Below are 21,091 nucleotides of genomic sequence, written 5' to 3'. Positions count from 1 at the left end.
GAAACCAAGCCATGGTAGATCATTTCAGATTACTTGGTGAAACAGAATGCTTGGCGAGATATATCACTGGTCCAGTCAAGCAAAGATCTCCATATGTTTTTATGTCCAGAAAATGGAAATAATTAATTGGTTGGTTATGAGTAAGGGAAGAAAGTAAGTGCTTCATGACCCCACCCCAGTTTTTTCCACAGAAACAAAATATGGCTTGTCATTATATATAAACGAAGGCTTAGGAAGGCACAGAATAATTGCTACACATTTGTTTTACCTAAATTAAGCATGGGTTGTATCTCTAATCCCCCCAGCTGCTGAATTTAGGTTGTTTGTTAATAGTAAAAATTATATATATATAAAAAGATGAAGTATTTTCATAGTCCAGATATAGACTGAAATAGGAAGAAAAAGCCCTCTGCTGGGGTAAATTAAGCATTGGTTTTATTTCTAATTCTCCTGCCCAGCTGCTGAATTTAGGTTGTTTGTTTATATTTAGTAGTCAAAAATGATGTTGTCTAACTGTTTCACTGGGGTAATGGCTTACATGTTAAAACACTATGCAATACAAACAATCCTGGCAAAGAGTTTGACAACAGCTGTGCTTCCTAGATGACACAGTAAGTTTGTCCATGAATGTTTGTGCCTTGATAAGGCTGAAAAAGTTCATATTTATAAGAAATACATTATAAAAGCCAGCCCCAACAAGTATCACATTGTTGGAGTTTAACATCAGCTCTTAAAGAAATAAAATATTTTCCAGAGAAATGGGATTGGATTATAAAAGTTATGGCATGGAGTGAAATGGACAAACTAACAAGCATATTAAGAAACTATGATTTAGAAGTTTTTAAGACGGAGTGGAAATAGTTTAGAAGATATGTAGAAAAAGAGTGGAAAATAAAAGTACATTGGACAATTTTTGATAATGATTAAGTTTTAAAAAGAAGAATTTAAATTTTTGTTTTAATAGTTAAGGGTACCTTTAAATATTTGCATTTTAAGTAAATAACACTGGCGGAGGTCAAGTAATGGGGGGAGGGGTGGGTAGAAAGTAATATATGGGGTAGATAAAAGAAGTTATTAAAGATGTAAGAAATAGATTTATTACCATATGTTATGAATAAAATTGTTTTAACTAAAAAAAAAGAAATAAAATATTTTACCTCTGATTGAAGTCAGGATTGTGAATTCAATTTACAATAATATTATTTATTTGCAAACTATTGGTTAGTTATATGGATATTTCTTTTTCCCCCCTATATGATTGTCTTCACCAATGGCAACAGTTACCACAAGTAAGTTCAAGTGCAAAAGGTATATTATAGCCTCAGACATATTGTTTCTTTGCTTTTCAGAATTCATAAAATATAATCATGCAAAAGAGACTGTGGCGATTGTCATTTGGACCTGTTGTCAAGCTTTGTCTTTCGTTCTTTTGTTCATGACATTCTCACTTGCCCATCATCATATCTCTGCAAGCTAGGGGAAGTATATCAGATTAGCTCTGTTTGGCATATTCATGCTATACCAATTCACTGGAAATTATCTATACTTCTAGTGTACTTAAGCTTATATGAAGATGAATCTGTGTGCCATATAGAGGTACTTGGTCCTCATTCCACTTCACGCACCTGATAAAGCAGGTGTTTGCCTGCAAATGCCATAAGGACCCAAAAATTCTCTAAGATGCTACGGAACTTTTTTTTTTTAGTATCCTATACAGTAAAGCAACATGTAAGAAAATATAGTAAGAATATAATTAGATTAGACTTTTAAATTGTACCTTTATTCAGGTATTATTTGAAATAGGAGTTTATTTCAGGACATCTAAGAATTTTGTGACGGTGATGAAGCCTCTTTTCTCAATTTTCTGAACAGAGGAGATGAAGCAGTGGTGATGTTATAAACTAAACACTAAGATATATTCTTTAAACACCACACAGAAGCTTCAAGATAGTGAGAGTCCAAAGTCAGGATTACTTCATGAAAGGAAAACTTTAGTGTAGGGATGGACATGAACTGACAAATGCCTTTGGAGCTCATTCAGGATGGGATAAACTCCCTAATCAGATGAAACAAAAACCAGATCATCCAATGAAGAAGTTCATTGGAGGTTCATGGTTCCTTAATACCCTGAAGCATGGACCTCCAAAGAGCCTCCATTCTCCATTCTCTGTTTTCATAGCCACACCTAGTCTAGTGCAACAGGCTAAAGAGAAGGGTCCTGAGCAATACTCCCTCTAAGCTGTGGAGTGTTGTGAGCAAAAATTCTGCTTTGTGAGCTACTTTCATTAAAGTTGTGAGTGCTGCTGCATAAAGTAGTTTGCTCTGGAGCCATTTTTCCTGAGCTAAGACAAAAATGTGTGAGCAGGAGGCTAAAACTCTGATCTAGTTACACTAACTCAGCTTAAAGGGAACACTGGTCCTGAGGATCATGAGAAGAAAAGAAGGCCCGAAGGGATGGGGGAGAGAAGTGAAGTGTCCATTAAATAAAGAAAAAATAAGGAATTTTAAAGGGGGGAAATGAAGTGGAACCAAGGGAACTATGAAAGAGAGAAATATAGTGCATGCAAGAAGACAAAAAAAAAAAGTACTGCCACAATTCAGAATTTAAGCCTCTGGTAAAAAAATAAGTGGTTTTTTTTAATACCTACCATTTAAAAGGCATAAAGCATATTGGTTATACAAGTAGACATAAAGCATATTGAATATGCAAGTAATGTATTTAGAAATAAATTAAAATGGAAATGCTTGCTTTAGATATAGTTATCAAATACAACTTGACCAGTGGTTTCCTAGGGGAAATATATTAACAAGTGTCAACAAAGTTGTTGTTGTTTGTGCGGTGAGGGGAGGGGAACACCACTGGACTGAAGCACACACCTAATTCCAACAATACGTATTTTCCTGTGTCAACAATAAATGCCATATACCTGTTCTAATAGCTACCCCATCCCTGTTTTCTTGCAGCAGTGTGTACACCCAGTACTGAAATCTGTGAATGGTCTGAGTGGATAGATGTGAGTTACCCACTTCATGGCCCACAAGGTGGTGACTATGAAACATATGACATTATCAGAGGACATGGCATAGAGGTCTGTGGCAACCCTCTGAATATATCTTGCCGAGCAGTGAAATTTCCTGAGCTCTCCTTCCAACAGCTGCAGCAAAACGTGGAATGTGATGTTTCAACTGGGCTTGTCTGTAACAATAAAGACCAGGTTCCAGGGCCTGTGATGCCTGATTCTGCTTGTCTCAACTATGAGATCAGTATATACTGCTGTAGAATTATATGTACAACAATTACTACTAGTACTGCACCATCTTCCACAACTACTACTACAACTACACCATCTACCACAACTACTGCTACTACTACACCATCTACCACCTCAGAATCAACAACAAGCACGACTACCTCCCTGCCTACCACAACCACCACTGCAACGCCCACCCCAACCACTCCAACATCAACCACCCCCACTCCAGAAACACCAACTACTACCACCACATCACCACCTACCACAACAACCACCTCGACTCCAACACCAAGCACTCCTTCCACCACTTCAGAATCAACCACAAGTACTGTGACTACAACTACACCATCTACCACAACTACTGCTACTACTACACCGTCTACAACCTCAGAATCAACAACAAGCACGACTACCTCCCTGCCTACCACAACCACCACTGCAACGCCAACCCCAACCACTCCAACGTCAACCACCCCCACTCCAGAAACACCAACTACTACCACCACATCACCACCTACCACAACAACCACCTCGACTCCAACACCAAGCACTCCTTCCACCACTTCGGAATCAACCACAAGTACTGTGACTACAACTACACCATCTACCACAACTACTGCTACTACTACACCGTCTACCACCTCAGAATCAACAACAAGCACGACTACCTCCCTGCCTACCACAACCCCCACTGCAACGCCAACCCCAACCACTCCAACGTCAACCACTCCCACTCCAGAAACACCAACTACTACCACCACATCACCACCTACCACAACAACCACCTCGACTCCAACACCAAGCACTCCTTCCACCACTTCAGGATCAACCACAGGTAACAATTTTGGAATAGTATTTTGACCTTATTGTACTATAATCTATGTTTTAATATTGAACTTTTAAGTGCACAAGGAACACAATGTTGAGCCGCTGGTGAAGTGCTTGCAGCTGCAGTGACTTTGGTGGCAATGGGGCCTGGAAGCTGCTAGTGAGCCTGGCCTCTGCAGCAGAGTTGAGAGCTGCAGCAGTCCTGGCTATGACCATGGTGGAGCCCAGGAGTCTGTCCAATTCTGGTTCCAGTGACAGAGGCTGGAAGCCTCTCCAGGCTCGGCCATGGAGATTGTGGGGTGTGAGAGCTGCCAGCTGGCCTGGCTGTAGCAAAGCTAGGGAACCACTCCCATCCATGTCCTGGTGATGGAGACTGGGAGCCACACAGGTGGCACAGCCCAGCAGAAACTCCAGGCCCACCTTCAGCATCATAGCCTGGGAATCTGTCTGGGGTCAGAGGGGCTCCAAAACACTGAGTTTTGCAGCCCCCTCCTCCCCGTCTACATACTCATAGTGAAGTTGGCCACATTTTTGGATACTTAAAACTGGTGACTGGAACTGTGAACAGGCAAGGCAGATCTTTCTATAAATCTGAAAAAGGCCCCATATTTGCAGAAAAATGTGAAATCTAAAAAGAGAGGGTTTGTTTGTGTATGTGTGTGTGTGGTTTTTTGGGGGTTTGTTACACCAGGCTGTCCTGAGTGCAACTGGGTTTGCCTCGTCTTTATCATTGTAATCATGCCCTCATGATCCAGTCTTAGTAGAAAATCAATGTGAACTATTTAGATGACTAATAACAACAAGTCAGTGTGGTGGATTAAACTGAAATAACAATAATTCACCAGAAATTACTTAATTCGCATACTGAAAATGCATATATCCTAATAAATTTATACAAACGACAATTAAAGCACACCATTCATACAATACAGCCTTTGCCTTTTCCTTGAATGCAGCGACTCGTCCTTTAACAAAGTCCAAGTACTCATATCATCCTCAGGAAATAATTCAAAAAATGTTCCTCTGGGGTAAATGCCTCCAAAGTATTATGCTGTTGAACCCTTGAAGTTCCAATAATTGTTAAAGGCGTCTAAAGTATCCAGTAGAGAAAATATGGAACTGCACTCCTAGAACGTTTCTACAGTTTCGATCCTTCTTCAGCCTCGTCTCTCTTTAAAGCTGCTTCACAGAGCCACAGTACATAATTTTTTCAGGTTCTGATCAACACAGTAGGTGCATAGTTTCCGTTTCCGGCTCACCCAGCACATCGAAAGAATGATTTTTTTCTTTCAAATTTCAGTTTTTTAAACTGATTTTCTTTGATTGATTGGGGATTTTGCACTTAGACTTTCTAGATAGTAGGCTGATACTAACCACTGAACATGGCTATCTCTCTCTATTGTTGCACTGCCTTGTAGGAGTTGTAGTTATTTATTGGGGGTAGACTATAGTTTTGTAGACAAATACATAGTTCTCAGTCTGTTCCACTGTTCCTTCCGATGTTCTTGACCAGCGCACGAAGCAACTTATGTACAAAAGCTCACAATGCCCACATGAGCTGTTTAATTCACGGTATCAGTATTGCTGTCAGATGGCCGTCTAGCCTTTGTTTAGAAACCACCAAGGAAGGAGAGCCCATCACCTCCCTAGGAAGCCTGTTCCACTGAGGAACTGCTCTCTCAGGAAGGTCTTTGTAATGTTTAGTCAAAAACTGTTTTGATTTAATTTCAATCTACTAGTTCTGGTCTGAGCTTCTTGGGCAACAGAAAACAATTCTGCACCATCCTCTAGATGTGACCCCTTCAAGTATTTGAATATTGTGATCATGTCGCCTCTCAGTTGTCTACTCTTCAGGCTAAACATACCCAGTTCCTTCAGCCTCTCCTAATAGTATTTGGTCTCCAGACCCTTAATCATCTTCATTGCCCTCCTTTGGCTGCATCCCAGCTTGTCTGTATCCTTAAACTGTGGTGCCCAAAACTGAACACAATACTCTAGGTGAGGTCTAACCAGAACAGAATAAAGTTATACCATCACTTCATGTGATCTGGACACTATATTTCTGTTGATACAGCCCAAATCACATTTGCCTTTTGAGCCATTGCATCACACTGCTGACTTTTCTTCAGTGTATGTTCCACTAAGACCCCTGGATCCTTCCTTTTCACACATACTACTGCTAAAATAACTCTCCCCTATCCTATAATTATGCATTGGATTTTTCCTACCCAAATGCAGAACTTTACATTTATCCCTGTTAAAATTCATTTTATCCATTTTAGGCCAGTTTTCTAGCCTGTCAGGATTATTCTGTATCCTGACTCTTTCTAGTGTATTTGTGACCCCTTCCAGTTTAGGATCATCTGCAGATGTAATAAAAATTTTCCTCTATTCCTTCATCAAAATCATTTATAAATATGCTGAACAAAACAGGACCCAGGACAGATCCTTGAGCCACTCTGCTTGTCACTCCTCTCCAAGAGGATGAGGAACCAATCACAAACACTCTTCGGGCGCAATCTGTCAACCAGTTACAGATCCACCTAACAGTAACAGGATCCAACCACATATTACCAACTTGTCAACAAGAATAGTACGTGGAACCTTTTCAAAAGCCTTACTGAAAGCAAAATAAAGTATGTCTACAGCATTCCCCTGATGCAGCAAAGTAGTCACTTTCTCGAAAAGAGAGATAAGGTTAGTCTGGCATGACTTGTTCTTGAGAAACCCATGCTGGCTCTTAGTGATCACAGCTGTCCTTTCTAAAGGTTCCAGGACTGACTGTTTGATGATTTGTTCTAAAATTTTTCCAAGTACAGATGCCAAGCTGATGGGTCGGTAGTTACCCAGATCTTCCTTTTTCCTCTTCTTGAAGATGTGGACAACATTGGCCTGCCTCCAATAATCCAGCACTTCACCCATTCTCCAAGAATTCCCAAAAATAATGGACAGAGACCCAGAAACTACATCTGAGAGTTCTTTTAGTATCCTTGGATGCAGTTCATCTGGCCCTGAGAACCAGGCCCGGAACTACATTTTCTAGCGCCCCAGGCAGCCATCGGTCCCCTGCCTCCTTCTTCCCCATCCAGTGTTTATTTTGCATGCGCAAAGCGCGCGCAGCCCAGTGACATCACTGGAAGTCACGTCATCGGGGCACAAAGCCCTGTGCCCAACCAAAAAGAGCTGGAGATTTTTTTTGCGGGGGGAAGCACCAATCCCCCACTCCTCAGGAGGGCCTTTTTGGCCCCTCGGCCTCCCTGGCAGTACAAGTGGCCTGGCCCCGCGCAGACTGCTGGGAAATGGAGTCTGCTGGGCCCTTGCAAGATGCCAGGGGGCCTTCAGGGAAGCAACAAATGAGGTAGGCATCCCCTCCAATGCCCACCGACGGACGTCTGAGGGGTAGGAGGGGAGAGCCTGAGCACGTGAGCAGGGGCAGGCAAGGGAAGGAAGCATGGGGAAGTTGGACTCCTGGCCGGCCCCAGAAGAGCTAGGGCTGGGTGGAAGGGAGGGAGGGGCTCTCCTGCCTGCCTGCCTCTCTATATGACTGTCACGCTGTCCCCCAGAGGGGCTCACCCCCATCCTGCTTGGTTGCCAGCAGCCTGGGAGGGAGGGGGCTGCCGCCCACCCCCTGCCTGTTTTTGTGGGGTCTCTGCAATCCAGGCTGGCATTGCGTCCCGGCGCTTGCTGCCACGCCCCGACATTGCTGAGGCTGCGACAGCCTTGCCGAAGTCAGGAATGCAGCGTGTGCAGGTGGCATGTGAGGAGAGGGGGCACCTCCTGGCGCCCCTAGGCCAGGTGGCAACCGAAGCTGCTGCCTACTTGGCCTACTCCCACATGCCGGCCCTGCTGAGAACTTAGTTTCATTTAAAGCAACTAGGTGTTTATGTACATCCCCTATGCTGAGCCTAGGCTGCAACTCCCTTCCCCTCATTATATGTTCTGTTTTTGCCAAGTTGAGCACTGTTTCCCTCACAGGAGGAGACAGAAGAAAAGTAGGAATTGAGCAGTTCTGCCCTTTCTTCATCTCCTGTTACAATTTCACTTTCCTGTCCTCACAATGGACCTATCATGTCTGTTCTTTTTTCTTACTTTGAACATAAGAAAAGAGCTTTCCTAACTCTGTCTACAAGCACTGGTGATGTATTTACATTAATCCTTGGTTATAAGGCCCTCCTTCCATTTCCTAAATGAGTCTTTTTTATTTCTCAAGTCTTTAGAGAGCTGTTTATGGAGCCAACTTGGCTTCTTTAGGCTCCTCCCATTTTTCCATGTTTGTGATTGTTTCTTCAATATTTTGCTTTTAAGAAACTCCCACCCCTCTTAAATTTCCTAGATAGACAGACAAGCAGAGTCAGACAGACATAAATATACAAATATTTATTTAGTAAATTTATATTCAGCCCTTTCTCATTATGGGCTCAGGGCAGATTACAGACATAATAAATAACAGTTAAAACCCAACAATAAAATAATAATAAAACAATCAAAACACACTTTACAAATTAAAACACAGATGTCATAGATGTCGGCCTGAAATATAATACTCAAGATTGTAAGCTGAATATGAGAGGCAGAGAAAAGTTAGGCTGGTGAATGGCTGAGAAGGAGAGAAGTAAAGGGGAGAGGATATGGGATTGCCAGGAGGATGGAATGAGTACTGTGGGGAGGGGGAAACAGAGGAAAGTGAGGTGCCACCCCAAAAGTCTTTGAGGGTTCCCTACTATGCATGTGGGCCTGGCCCAGTGGCCAGCACCACACAACTGGGTCACAGTTTTCCAGGGTAGAGACTACAGCATGCTTGGCTAGATGAACCACTGGTCCAGTCCAGCAAAGAACTCCTTATGTTTTTATGTCAAGAAAATGGAAGTAATTTGCTGCTTGGCTATGTGTAAGGAAACAAAGTATATGCTTTTAAAACTCACCCTCCCTGCAGGCTAAATTAAGCATGGGTTTTATTTCTAATTCCCCTGCCCAGCTGCTGAATTTAGGTTATTTGTTTATATTTACTGCGCTTTATTGTTTATAACTTACTGCACTTACTGAATGTTGAATTTGTTTTTTTATTATGATTTCATTGTGATTCTAATTTAAATTGTTGTACTCTGCTCTGAGACCCCAAAAGAGGGGAAGGGGCAGAATAGAAATAAACTAATAATAATAATAATAATAATAATAATAATAATAATAATAATAATAATAATAATAATAATAATAATATTTAGTAGTCGAAAATGATGTTGCCTAACTGTATCACTGGGGTAATGGTAGATCCAGATGGGCAGCCATGTTGGTCTGAAGCAGTAGAACAAAGTAGGAGTGAAGTATCACCTTTAAGACCAACAAAGGTTTATTCAGAATGTAAGCTCTCATATAGGGATGTGCAAAAAAAATAAAATAAAATAAATTCGGAAGTACACAGATTCGGAAATATACGGGGGAAAGAAATATGGAATCCCGTATATTTCTGAATTCCGTAGTCGGAATGGCCGCATATACGGTAGATGCGCGGCTATTTCTGAATATTCGGCCCCATTATACCCCATGGGCCATTGAAATCAATGGCAAATAGGGTATATTTGAAGCCACCTGGAGGGGAGGGGGTTTGAGGGAGAGCCCCCAAATTTGCTGGGGACCTGCAGGGGACTCTCCCTTACAAACCCCCAAGTCCCAAAAAGATTGGGCCATGGGGCCCATTCCAGGGGCACCCAAAGAGGGTGCCCCCATTCCACCATTATGCCCTATGGGCTATTGAAATCAATGGCAACATAGGGCATAATTAGAGGCTACTGGGGGCAAGGGGTTTGAGGGAGAGCTCCTAAAACTGCAGAGAACCCGCCGGGGACTCTCCCCTACAAAACCCCCAAGTCCCAAAAAGATTGGGCCAGGGGGTCCCTGTCTTTGGGCTCCCCAAAAGGTCCATTGCCAATAATGATGGGGAAAGCCCAATTAGCCACTTCCTCCACTATAATTGCTGTGGGGAAAGTGGCTCTGGCCAGAGGGGAGTTTGAGGGAGAGGCCCCAAAACTGCAGGGCAGCTTCAGGGGACTCCCCAGCATGAAACCCCCTGGCCCAAAAAGACTGACCCATCTGTGGGCACCCCAAAAGGAATACTGCTCCCAATGGTGAGAAAAAAACCAATTAGAGCCACTTCCTCACTGTAATTGTCATGGGAAAAGTGGCTCTGGGGAGCAGGAGGTTTTGAGGAGAGCCCCTCAAACTGCTGTGCAGCTTCAGGGCACTGTCCCACACAAAACCCACAATGCCCCCAAAAATTGGACCAGGGGGTCCAATTCCTGGGGCACCCAAAGCCAAACCTAACTTCACACCAGAAAATCTCTATAGGACCCAAATGCACTACATCCCTCTATCTACTCTATTAACCCTGCAGGCCTGGAACCAATATAAACCCAGTTGCCAACGTCACTGCCACACAAAATACAATCTGCTCAAGGTCTGCTCTGCAGACCTGGCTGCAGCAAACCCAGATGCCAGCTCTGCAGCCCTGCCCCAAGCAACACGGGGAGAGCTGGCCAAGCACAACAAGCCTGCTGGTTCTGGGTCTCTCACCCAGGTGCCAGCTTCCCTGCCACAGAACACACAATCTACAGATGCCAGCTCTCCAGCCCTGCCTCAAGCAACACGGGGAGAGCTGGCCAAGCACAACAAGCCTGCTGGTTCTGGGTCTCTCACCCAGGTGCCAGCTTCCCTGCCACAGAACACACAATCTACAGATGCCAGCTCTCCAGCCTTGCCCCAAACAACATGGGGAGAGCTGGCTCTGTTGCTGATGGCTGGAGGATCAGCTACACAAAAGCCCTTCAAAGCATGCATTTGCAATGCATTTTGCAAATGCAGGGTTTGGATTGGCTGCTGGGGCTCCTCTTCCCCCTCCCCCCCCCCAATCCCAGGGAGGCTATGGGAGAGGCAGGAAAAGGCTACCAAAGGCAGGAAAGGAAGCAAGCAGCTCCCCTGAGGGAGCCTTTTGCATTGACTTCCGTATACTTCTGAATATTTATACGGAAGTATACGGGGAGCTATACTCGGCTCCCACATAATGGGCACCAATTGGAATTGGCTGTATGCGATTCCGTATACAGCCGAATCAGGGGTGATTCGGCAGTTGATTCGGTTCAGCTGAACCGAATGCACACCTCTACTCTTATATGCATGCATACTTTTTCATACGTAGGGATGGGTTACAGTGAGCAGAACTACATACATAATGCAAAGTGATACAAGATTGGGATCTAATGGCAACTATTTTGCCATTGGATCCCAACCTTATATCACTTCGCATTCTATAACTACCCACCAGCTATATGTAGTCCTGTTCACTGTACCCCATTCCATCATCTGAAGAAGTATGCATGCATACGAAAGCTTACATTCTAAATAAAACTTTTTTTTTTTCTACTTGACTCTTACTTTGTTCTACTGGGGTAATGGTTTCAAGTTAAAACTCTGTGTGATGCAAATGATTCTGGCGAAGACTTTATGAACAGCTGTGCTTTCCTAGACAACACAGTGGGTTTGTTAGTTAAAGTTTGTCCCTTCATAAGGTTGAAAAAGTTCATCTTTACAAGAAATGCATTATAAAAGTCAGACTCAACAGGTAACATATTGTTGGGATCTAACATCAGTTCTCAAAGAAGTAAAATATTTTACTGTTCATTGAAGTTGTGAATTGGTTGGCTATGTGTAAAGAAAGAGTATATGCTTTATGAACCCCACTTCTGGGATGAAGTAAGCATGAATTTTATTCCAAATTCAGTTCAGTTCAGACCTTTTATTGGCATAAATTATTCCAAATTCCCCAACCCAACATTCTGCGGGGGGCTGGACTTTATGACCCTGGGGAGTTCTTTCCAATTCTATGATGCCATGAATGTGAATTTAACCTGCAAAAATATTGTTTGTTTGCAAACTGATGGGTTGATATTTCTTTTTTCTTTTGCTATATGATTGTCTTCACGAATGACAACAGTTGGCCCAAGTAAGTTCAAGTGAAAACGATATATTATAGCATCAGACATATTATTTCTTTGCTTTTCAGAACTCATGCAGAAGAGACTGTGGGGATTGTCATTTGGACCTGATGTCTTGCTTTGTCTTTCACTCTTTAGTTTATGACATTCTCACTTGCGCATCATCATATCTCTGCAAACTAGGAAAAGTGGATCAGAATAACTCTGTTTGGCATACTCATGCTATACCACTTCACTAAAAACCACATTGAAACTTCAAGATAATGAGAGTCTAAAGTCAGGATTACTTAATGAAAGTGTAGGATGCTAGTGTAAGAATTGGTTTGAACCAACAAACAAACCTCAGTTTGAGCATGAAATGGGCTAGTATGTGGTTCCTGAACCAGGGGTTTGGGAGAATGTTCTTCCCATGAACTCTCCATGAACTTCCATGGAGGTTCATGAAGTTTGAGGTGGGTTTGTGTGGGCTCCGAACGCATTTAAAGACCTTTGGAACCCAATCAGAAGTGAGTTCTGAAAGGCTTTTGGATGTTGATGGAGTCCACCACCTGCCCTTGTGAGCTCCAAAGGCATTTAAATTCCTTCACAGCTTACTCCAGGTTGGGTCACCCAACTAGAAGTGAGCTCCAAAGGCATTTAAATGTCTTCTGAGCCTACCTTCAAGTTGGGCTCACCCAACTAAGCTCCATGAGTGGGCTCCTAAGGCCTTTATAGGCCTTTAGAGCTCACTCTGGGGCTCAATCGAGTTGGGATGCATGACTCAACAGTGCTCTGAGAGTGAGCTCTGAAGGTGAGACCTCAGTTGAGTAAACCTTCTTGGCTTGGCTGAGAACCTAGAGCAAGCTCCAAAGGCCTATAAAAGCCCTTGGAGCTCACTGTTGGGACTCAGTTGGGCCAGCCTGACGTATCATTCAGGATGGGCCGAACTCCTGAACCAGATGAAACATGAACAGTTTAACCAATGCAGGAGTTAATTGGAAGTTTACAGTTCCTCAAAATCCTGAACCAGGGACCTCCAACGAGCCTCCATTTTCCCTTTTCATGCCCATCTCTGGTCTAGTGCAACAGACTAAAGAGAAGGATCCTGAGAATCATGAGAAGTAAAGAAGACCCGAAGGGATGGGGGAGAGAAATGAAGTGTCCATTAAATGAAGAAAAAATAAGGAATTTTAAAGGGGGGAAATGAAGTGGAACCAAGGGAACTATGAAAGAGAGAGATATAGTGCATGCAACTATGGAAAAGAAGACAAAAAAAGTACTGCCACAATTCAGAATTTAAGCCTCTAGTAAAAAAAAAGTGGTTTTTTTTTAATACCTACCATTTAAAAGGCATAAAGCATATTGATTATACAAGTAGACATAAAGCATATTGAATATGCAAGTAATGTATTTAGAAATAAATTAAAATGGAAATGCTTGCTTTAGATATAGTTGTCAAATACAACTTGACCAGTGGTTTCCTAGGGGAAATATATTAACAAGTGTCAACAAAGTTGTTGTTGTTTGTGCGGTGAGGGGAGGGGAGGGGAACACCACTGGACTGAAGCACACACCTAATTCCAACAATACGTATTTTCCTGTGTCAACAATAAATGCCATATACCTGTTCTAATAGCTACCCAATCCCTGTTTTCTTGCAGCAGTGTGTACACCCAGTACTGAAATCTGTGAATGGTCCGAGTGGATAGATGTGAGTTACCCACTTCATGGCCCACAAGGTGGTGACTATGAAACATATGACATTATCAGAGAACATGGCATAGAGGTCTGTGGCAACCCTCTGAATATATCTTGCCGAGCAGTGAAATTTCCTGAGCTCTCCTTCCAACAGCTGCAGCAAAACGTGGAATGTGATGTTTCAACTGGGCTTGTCTGTAACAATAAAGACCAGGTTCCAGGGCCTGTGATGCCTGATTCTGCTTGTCTCAACTATGAGATCAGTATATACTGCTGTAGAATTATATGTACAACAATTACTACTAGTACTGCACCATCTTCCACAACTACTACTACAACTACACCATCTACCACAACTACTGCTACTACTACACCATCTACCACCTCAGAATCAACAACAAGCACGACTACCTCCCTGCCTACCACAACCACCACTGCAACGCCCACCCCAACCACTCCAACATCAACCACCCCCACTCCAGAAACACCAACTACTACCACCACATCACCACCTACCACAACAACCACCTCGACTCCAACACCAAGCACTCCTTCCACCACTTCAGAATCAACCACAAGTACTGTGACTACAACTACACCATCTACCACAACTACTGCTACTACAACACCGTCTACAACCTCAGAATCAACAACAAGCATGACTACCTCCCTGCCTACCACAACCACAACCACCACTGCAACGCCAACCCCAACCACTCCAACGTCAACCACCCCCACTTCAGAAACACCAACTACTACCACCACATCACCACCTACCACAACAACCACCTCGACTCCAACACCAAGCACTCCTTCCACCACTTCGGAATCAACCACAAGTACTGTGACTACAACTACACCATCTACCACAACTACTGCTACTACTACACCGTCTACCACCTCAGAATCAACAACAAGCATGACTACCTCCCTGCCTACCACAACCACCACTGCAACGCCAACCCCAACTACTCCAACGTCAACCACTCCCACTCCAGAAACACCAACTACTACCACCACATCACCACCTACCACAACAACCACCTCGACTCCAACACCAAGCACTCCTTCCACCACTTCGGAATCAACCACAGGTACTGTGACTACAACTACACCATCTACCACAACTACTGCTACTGCTACACCATCTACCACCTCAGAATCAACAACAAGCACGACTACCTCCCTGCCTACCACAACCACCACTGCAACGCCAACCCCAACCACTCCAACGTCAACCACCCCCACTCCAGAAACACCAACTACTACCACCACATCACCACCTACCACAACAACCACCTCGACGCCAACACCAAGCACTCCTTCCACCACTTCGGAATCAACCACAAGTACTGTGACTACAACTACACCATCTACCACAACTACTGCTACTACTACACAGTCTACCACCTCAGAATCAACAACAAGCACGACTACCTCCCTGCCTACCACAACCACAACCACCACTGCAACGCCAACCACAACCACTCCAACGTCAACCACCCCCACTCCAGAAACGCCAACTACTACCACCACATCACCACCTACCACAACAACCACCTCGACTCCAACACCAAGCACTCCTTCCACCACTTCAGAATCAACCACAAGTACTGTGACTACAACTACACCATCTACCACAACTACTGCTACTACTACACTATCTACCACCTCAGAATCAACAACAAGCACAACTACCTCCCTGCCTACCACCACTCCAACGCCAACCCCAACCACTCCAACATCAATGACACCCACTCCAGAAACATCAACTACCACCACCACATCACCACCTACCACAACAACTACCTCAGCTCCACCACCAAGCACTACTTCCACCACTTCGGGATCAACCACAGGTAACAATTTTGGAATAGTATTCTGACCTTATTGTACTATATTCTGTGTTTTAATTTTAAACTTGTAAGTGCACAAGGAACACACTTACTGTTGAGCTGCTGGAGAAGGGCCTGTCAGTTTCAGCTGCTATGGTGTTGGCTGTGGCAACAACAGAGACTAGAAGCAACTTGGAGACCCAATCTTGGCAGTAGAGATCAGGAGCAAAATGTTTAGTAAAAGGAAACAAACAACAAACCTCTACAAATTTAGACCAGAACAGAGAATCAAGTAATGTTTAAGTCTGTTCCTATATATGCCCAACAGGGTTCTTTAAAATATGACTTCCAATCAGTTATGCATTCAGCATGATTAATAACGTAATAAATGCACAACTAATTGGAACTCTATAGTGACACACAGGGCTTTTTTTGTAGAAAAAACCCTGGCGGAGCTCGTTTGCACTTTAGGCCACACCCCTGATATCACCATTATTTCACACAGGGCTTTTTTGCAGAAAAACTCCAGCAGGAACTCATTTGCATACTAGGCAACACTCGCTGATGCCAAGCCTGCTGGAAGTGCATTCCTGTATGTTCCTGCTAAAAAAAAAGCCATGGTGTTACAAATGTCTTGGAAATTGGTCTTTAAATCTTTTGAAGAATTTTAACTTGTATTGCCTGGAAAAAGTGTCAGTGAAATGTGGTCTGGAATATCATTGATCTACCCATTGCTGGAAGCTGGAACCAGGTCATAGGATCATAATTGCACTTTTGGGACTCATAAAATTCTAGAACAGAGACTTTCATATTTTGAAGAACCTTATTGGGCATATATAGGAATGGACTTAAGTGTTAGTTGATTCTCTGTTCTGGTCTAACTTGGTATGCATCTCCTTGTAGAGTTTTTGGTATAAAGGAGATTGCTTTTATTGAACATTTGATAAGAAATTATACCACTGCACTTTTTGTAAAAACAACTTTGAATCTTTATTGAGGACACTAGGAGTAAGACCTATTGAGAAGAAAAATATAACGTGCTCTAGAAAGAGGCTCTGGGCGAGTGCCTGCCACCCTTGCTGTCTTCCCACCCACCCAAGTGAAGGCATTGACTCCCCCCAACCTCAAGGGAAGCTGATCTCTGCCATCTAGAGAGCAATTATAAATCTGAATGATCTCCAATGGCATTGTATCTGTCTGAGGCTTTATCCTTCCTCAAACCCCACCCTCTCCAGGCCCTACCCCCTAAATCTCCAGGAATTTTCTAACTTGGAGTTGGCAACTCTATCTCCTTCCATTTCTCTGCCCCTCTGACTTCAGGTTTCCATCACCTCTCCCCTCCATGCATCATCTGCATAGGAAAATGACAGTCTTTCTTCACAATGGCAGGGGGAGACCAAAACATACATCATTCTCCTCTCCCCCCATGTGATCTGAACAACAACCCTATGAGGCAGGTTAGGATGGAAGTCTGTGACTGGTCCAAAATCACCCAGTCAGCTTCCACAGCAAAAGCCTGTGTCTGACATACCCTACTCTGAAGCCCTAAACCTATGCCCACATCAAACTCCACCACAGAATCTCCAGGGGTGCATTCAGACGTACCATTAGTGGTGACACAGATTTGTCTCGCTGACGGATTAAATATATCCATCCAGACATCCACATCTGGCAATCGAGCATCATCCAGGGTCATCCCGGCTTGCTCCGGATCAATGCCACGCTAATTTGATAGCACAGAAAATCCAGCCCTTTTTCACAGAAGCGGCATACATTCGAGCTTTTCCTCTTTGGACATCTCAAACGCGATACTGATCCTTTGGATGTTTAGCCCCTGCCATCTGCCCCTCCCACTTTTTTTTTAAAAAAACAAAACCCAGCAGACATGCACATGGCCAGATCATCCAGGAATCTGAGGTGACGCTTCTGCTTCTCCGATCAACACAGGATCGGAGCGGGGGAACGTTATCCCACTATTCAGAACAGGAAAAAAAAATTTTTTTTCAATGTGGAGGATTTCCAAATATCATTGTCACTGTCAATTTCCAGGAAAGTAGTTCCTGGCAGTCCCCTGGTTTGAATCGGCAATGTTAATTCCTGGAATTTCTCTCCCCCTCCCCAAAGCAACGTTTGATTTCCAACCTCCCAATGCTTGGGCACATGTTCAATGAAACCCCTCCCCCCAAAGGAATCACCATCTGATCGTGCACGCATCAAGAAAAGAGTGTGATAGCATTGGACGTCTGATCACTCAACAACAGAATGAGTTGCATTCTTGGATGCTCATCTGATCGGTACCACATCGAATCAATATTCAGTGGTTCAAATATGAGTGCTGTATGCCAGCTTTTAATGTGATGTGTGACTGCACCCCAGGAATTTCCCACCAACCTGGAAAGGTACCACTAAAGGCCTCTGGGAAATCCCCTCCCAGCCTTGCTGTCTTCCCACCCAAGTGAAGGCATTAATTCCCCCCACACACACACACACACCTCAAAGGGAAGTGCTCCCTGTCATCTGGAATTCCCTAACCTGGAGTTGGCAACCCTGTCCCCTCTAGATAGGAAAAGGCCAATCTTTCTTCACAGTTTGTGTGGGGGGTGGGGAACCAAAACTGCTGGCATCATTCTTTTCATTTCTCTTCCCTCTTTGATCTGAAAAACCACCCTGTGAGGCTTCCCTATCTCCTTATTAGGCAACCATCTTGGGGTGAGTCTGAGGTAAGGAGGGAGAGAGGGTGTGAAAGACAGTAAAGGTTGGGCAGCCATGCCCTCTGAGGCAATGCCAGGCTCCCTGGCTATTGCAGCAGCCTTCAGAGGCTGTGTGTGCTGGGAGGCCATCTGTGTGGGCTGTTGAAAGGGCCTTTCATGAGGCTTCAGGAGCTCTGCAGCCCTTTTTTGAGGCTGGTTGACAGAGAGCAGCTGGACATGTGGCTGTCTCTGAGGTAAGACTGCTTTTGGCAGTGTGTTCAACATTCTTGGGCCTGAAGGAGGCAGGGACAAGGGAGTGAGCCAATGGGAGGCCAGATATGGCTGACCAACGTGTGATTATTATTATTAGTTTATTTCTGTTCCGCTCCTTCCCCCTTTTGGGGGGCTCAGAGTGGAGTACAACAATTTAAATTAAAATCATAATAAAATCATAATAAAAAACAATTTCAACATTCAGTAAGTGCAGTAAGTTAGTTCAGCAAGGTGATATGAAGCAAGATGGTATGGCTCCACAATACAGTGATGCAGTGGGCCGTAAGGGTGTAGGGGGAGGCCAACCGATCTAATAGATGGATGCCCGTTGCCTCATCCAAAGACCTGGCAGAACAGCTCTGTTATACAGGCCCTACGAAAGGCCACTAGGTCAGGCAGGGCCCGGATCTCCATCGGGAGCTGATTCCACCAGGTCGAGGCCAGGACCGAAAAAGTCCTGGCCCTGGTAGAGGCAAATCGGGCATCCCTTGTGCCGGGGATTGTCAGAAGATCCTGGGAGGCCGAATGAAGCAACCTCCGGGGCATATATGGAAGGAGACGGTCCTGTAGGTATGTTGGTCCCAGGCCGTGTAAGGCTTTAAAAGTAAAAACGAACACCTTGAAATGGATCCGGTACTCTATAGGCAGTCAGTGCAGGTCATGGAGCGCCAGCTGTATGCTCACCCGTATAGGTGATGCAATCAGCAGGCGAGCTGCCACATTCTGCACTCGCTGCAGTTTCCGGATCAGTTTTAAGGGCAAGCCAGCGTAGAGCGAGTTACAGTAATCCAGCCTGGAAGTAACCATTGCATGGATCACTGTAGCCAAATCTTGGGAGGATAGGTGTGGTGCTAGCTGCCTGATCTGCTGTAGATGGAAGAAGGCAGACTGCTCAACTGTTGTGACCTGGATCTCCATGGAAAGAGAGGCATCCAGAATCACTCCCAGACTCTTCACCTGCTGGACCAGTACCAAGGCGGTCCCGCCCAGGGCTGGGAGCTGGATGCACGAACCCCTCCTCCTCGATTCAGGTACAGGACCTCCATCTTAGTCGAATTTAGCTTCAGTCGACTTTGCTGTAGCTATTCAGCCACCGCTCCTAACGCCTCCGACAGCTGTTCAAGGGCGGAAGACGGTCTGCCGTCAATCAACAGATAGAGCTGGGTTTCATCAGCATACTGGTGACAACCCAGTCCAAAACCTCGGGCAATCTGGGCAAGGGGGCACATATAGATGTTAAATAATGTAGGCAAGAGAATAGCTCCCTGCGATACTCCACATATAAGTGGGTGCCACAGGGAAGTCTGCTCACCAAGCATCACCCTTTGTCCCCATCCCTGGAGGAAGGAGGAAAACCATTGTAAGGCTACCCCCTGCACCCTGGCAACAGCAAGGCGGTGGGTCAATAGGTAATAGTTGACTGTGTCAAATGCTGCTGATAAGTCAAGATGGGCCAATAGTGTGTTCCCTCAGTAACTGCCAGAATTTAGGTTGATTGCATTTTACTGACAGAATCAGCTTTGCTGGCTGGCAACAGCCACTTGGGTGAGAGAGAGGAGCACACTCAACGAATGGCACGCAAGTACTCTTGACTGATAGCTTGATGGGCCAAAGGCTTGTGCTGTACAGTCCCACTGAGCCCCAATGAATCAGGATGGTCAGAACTGCCACCACACCAGGAGAATTATTTATAACAGATTTTTACACAAAGGCTTTGACTTTTCCTACCCCTCCTGGAGGCTGGCAACCCTAGGTTTGGCAGGACCCTCTGATTGACTCAATACCACTCAATCTGCATGACTCAATGAGGCCTGACTGCTCATATTAGTCAACAACAGCCACCCTATAAAAGCCACTATTATAGCGGTTAGAGCAGGGGTGGCCAAACTGTGTCTTGGAAGCCACATGTGGCTCTTTCATGTGGCTCTCAAAGCCCCTACCACCCTGTTGGCTGGCTTGGAGCAGGCATTTGTCTCTTTAAATCAGTTCTCCAAGCCAATCCAGCTGACAGCTCGGAGAATGCATTAAAATTTGCTTTCTTTCCACTTCTCCCTCCCCTCCATCTATTTCCCTCCCTAATGGTTCTCTAACATCTGACATTCATTTCTTGCAGCTCTCAGACAACTGACATTTATTCTATATGGCTCTTAAATTAAGCAGGTTTGGCCACCCATGGGTTAGAGCTTTAGATTAGGGTCTGGGAGACCCAGGGTACTTTCACACAGGAGATTTGGCCCGACCTAGCCTTGCCTCCCATTTGGATTAAAAGCACATGATCACACAAGCATATCCAAGCCATACCCGTACACGCCCCGTGTCCAGATGCCTCCTATCTGCATCAAAAAGCTACCTGGATTTTCCTGGTAGCATCCCCCTGAATCGGATGCAGGTCGTATAATCAGCTGTTGTCTGAATGCCCTGGGGCGACTCATAAACGGAAGAGCTGTGTGATTGCGCCAAGCCATTTCCAGCACGGTTGCTTTTTTTTTTGTTCCCAAACCCCTCTTGGAGGTGTGCTTGTGTTCTTCTCCACTTGAGCACACACAAGG

At 44.5% G+C, this 21,091-nt stretch overlaps 1 protein-coding gene across 1 annotated transcript in view; it reads left to right on the top strand.

Moving 5' to 3' along the window:
• Positions 1 to 21,091, top strand: part of MUC2 (mucin 2, oligomeric mucus/gel-forming) — a 115,203-nt gene that overhangs the window by 52,368 nt on the left and 41,744 nt on the right. Inside the window, exons 32-33 of the mRNA XM_060262401.1 lie at positions 2,965 to 4,089; positions 13,708 to 15,603. Coding sequence (XP_060118384.1) covers positions 2,965 to 4,089; positions 13,708 to 15,603 — 3,021 coding nt within the window. The remainder of the gene's footprint in view (positions 1 to 2,964; positions 4,090 to 13,707; positions 15,604 to 21,091) is intronic.

The sequence above is a fragment of the Heteronotia binoei genome, chromosome 21 (assembly GCF_032191835.1).
Source record: "Heteronotia binoei isolate CCM8104 ecotype False Entrance Well chromosome 21, APGP_CSIRO_Hbin_v1, whole genome shotgun sequence".
NCBI lineage: Eukaryota > Metazoa > Chordata > Lepidosauria > Squamata > Gekkonidae > Heteronotia > Heteronotia binoei.
Note: the sequence above shows the minus strand (reverse complement) of the source record. Positions and strands in the feature narration are given on the sequence as shown.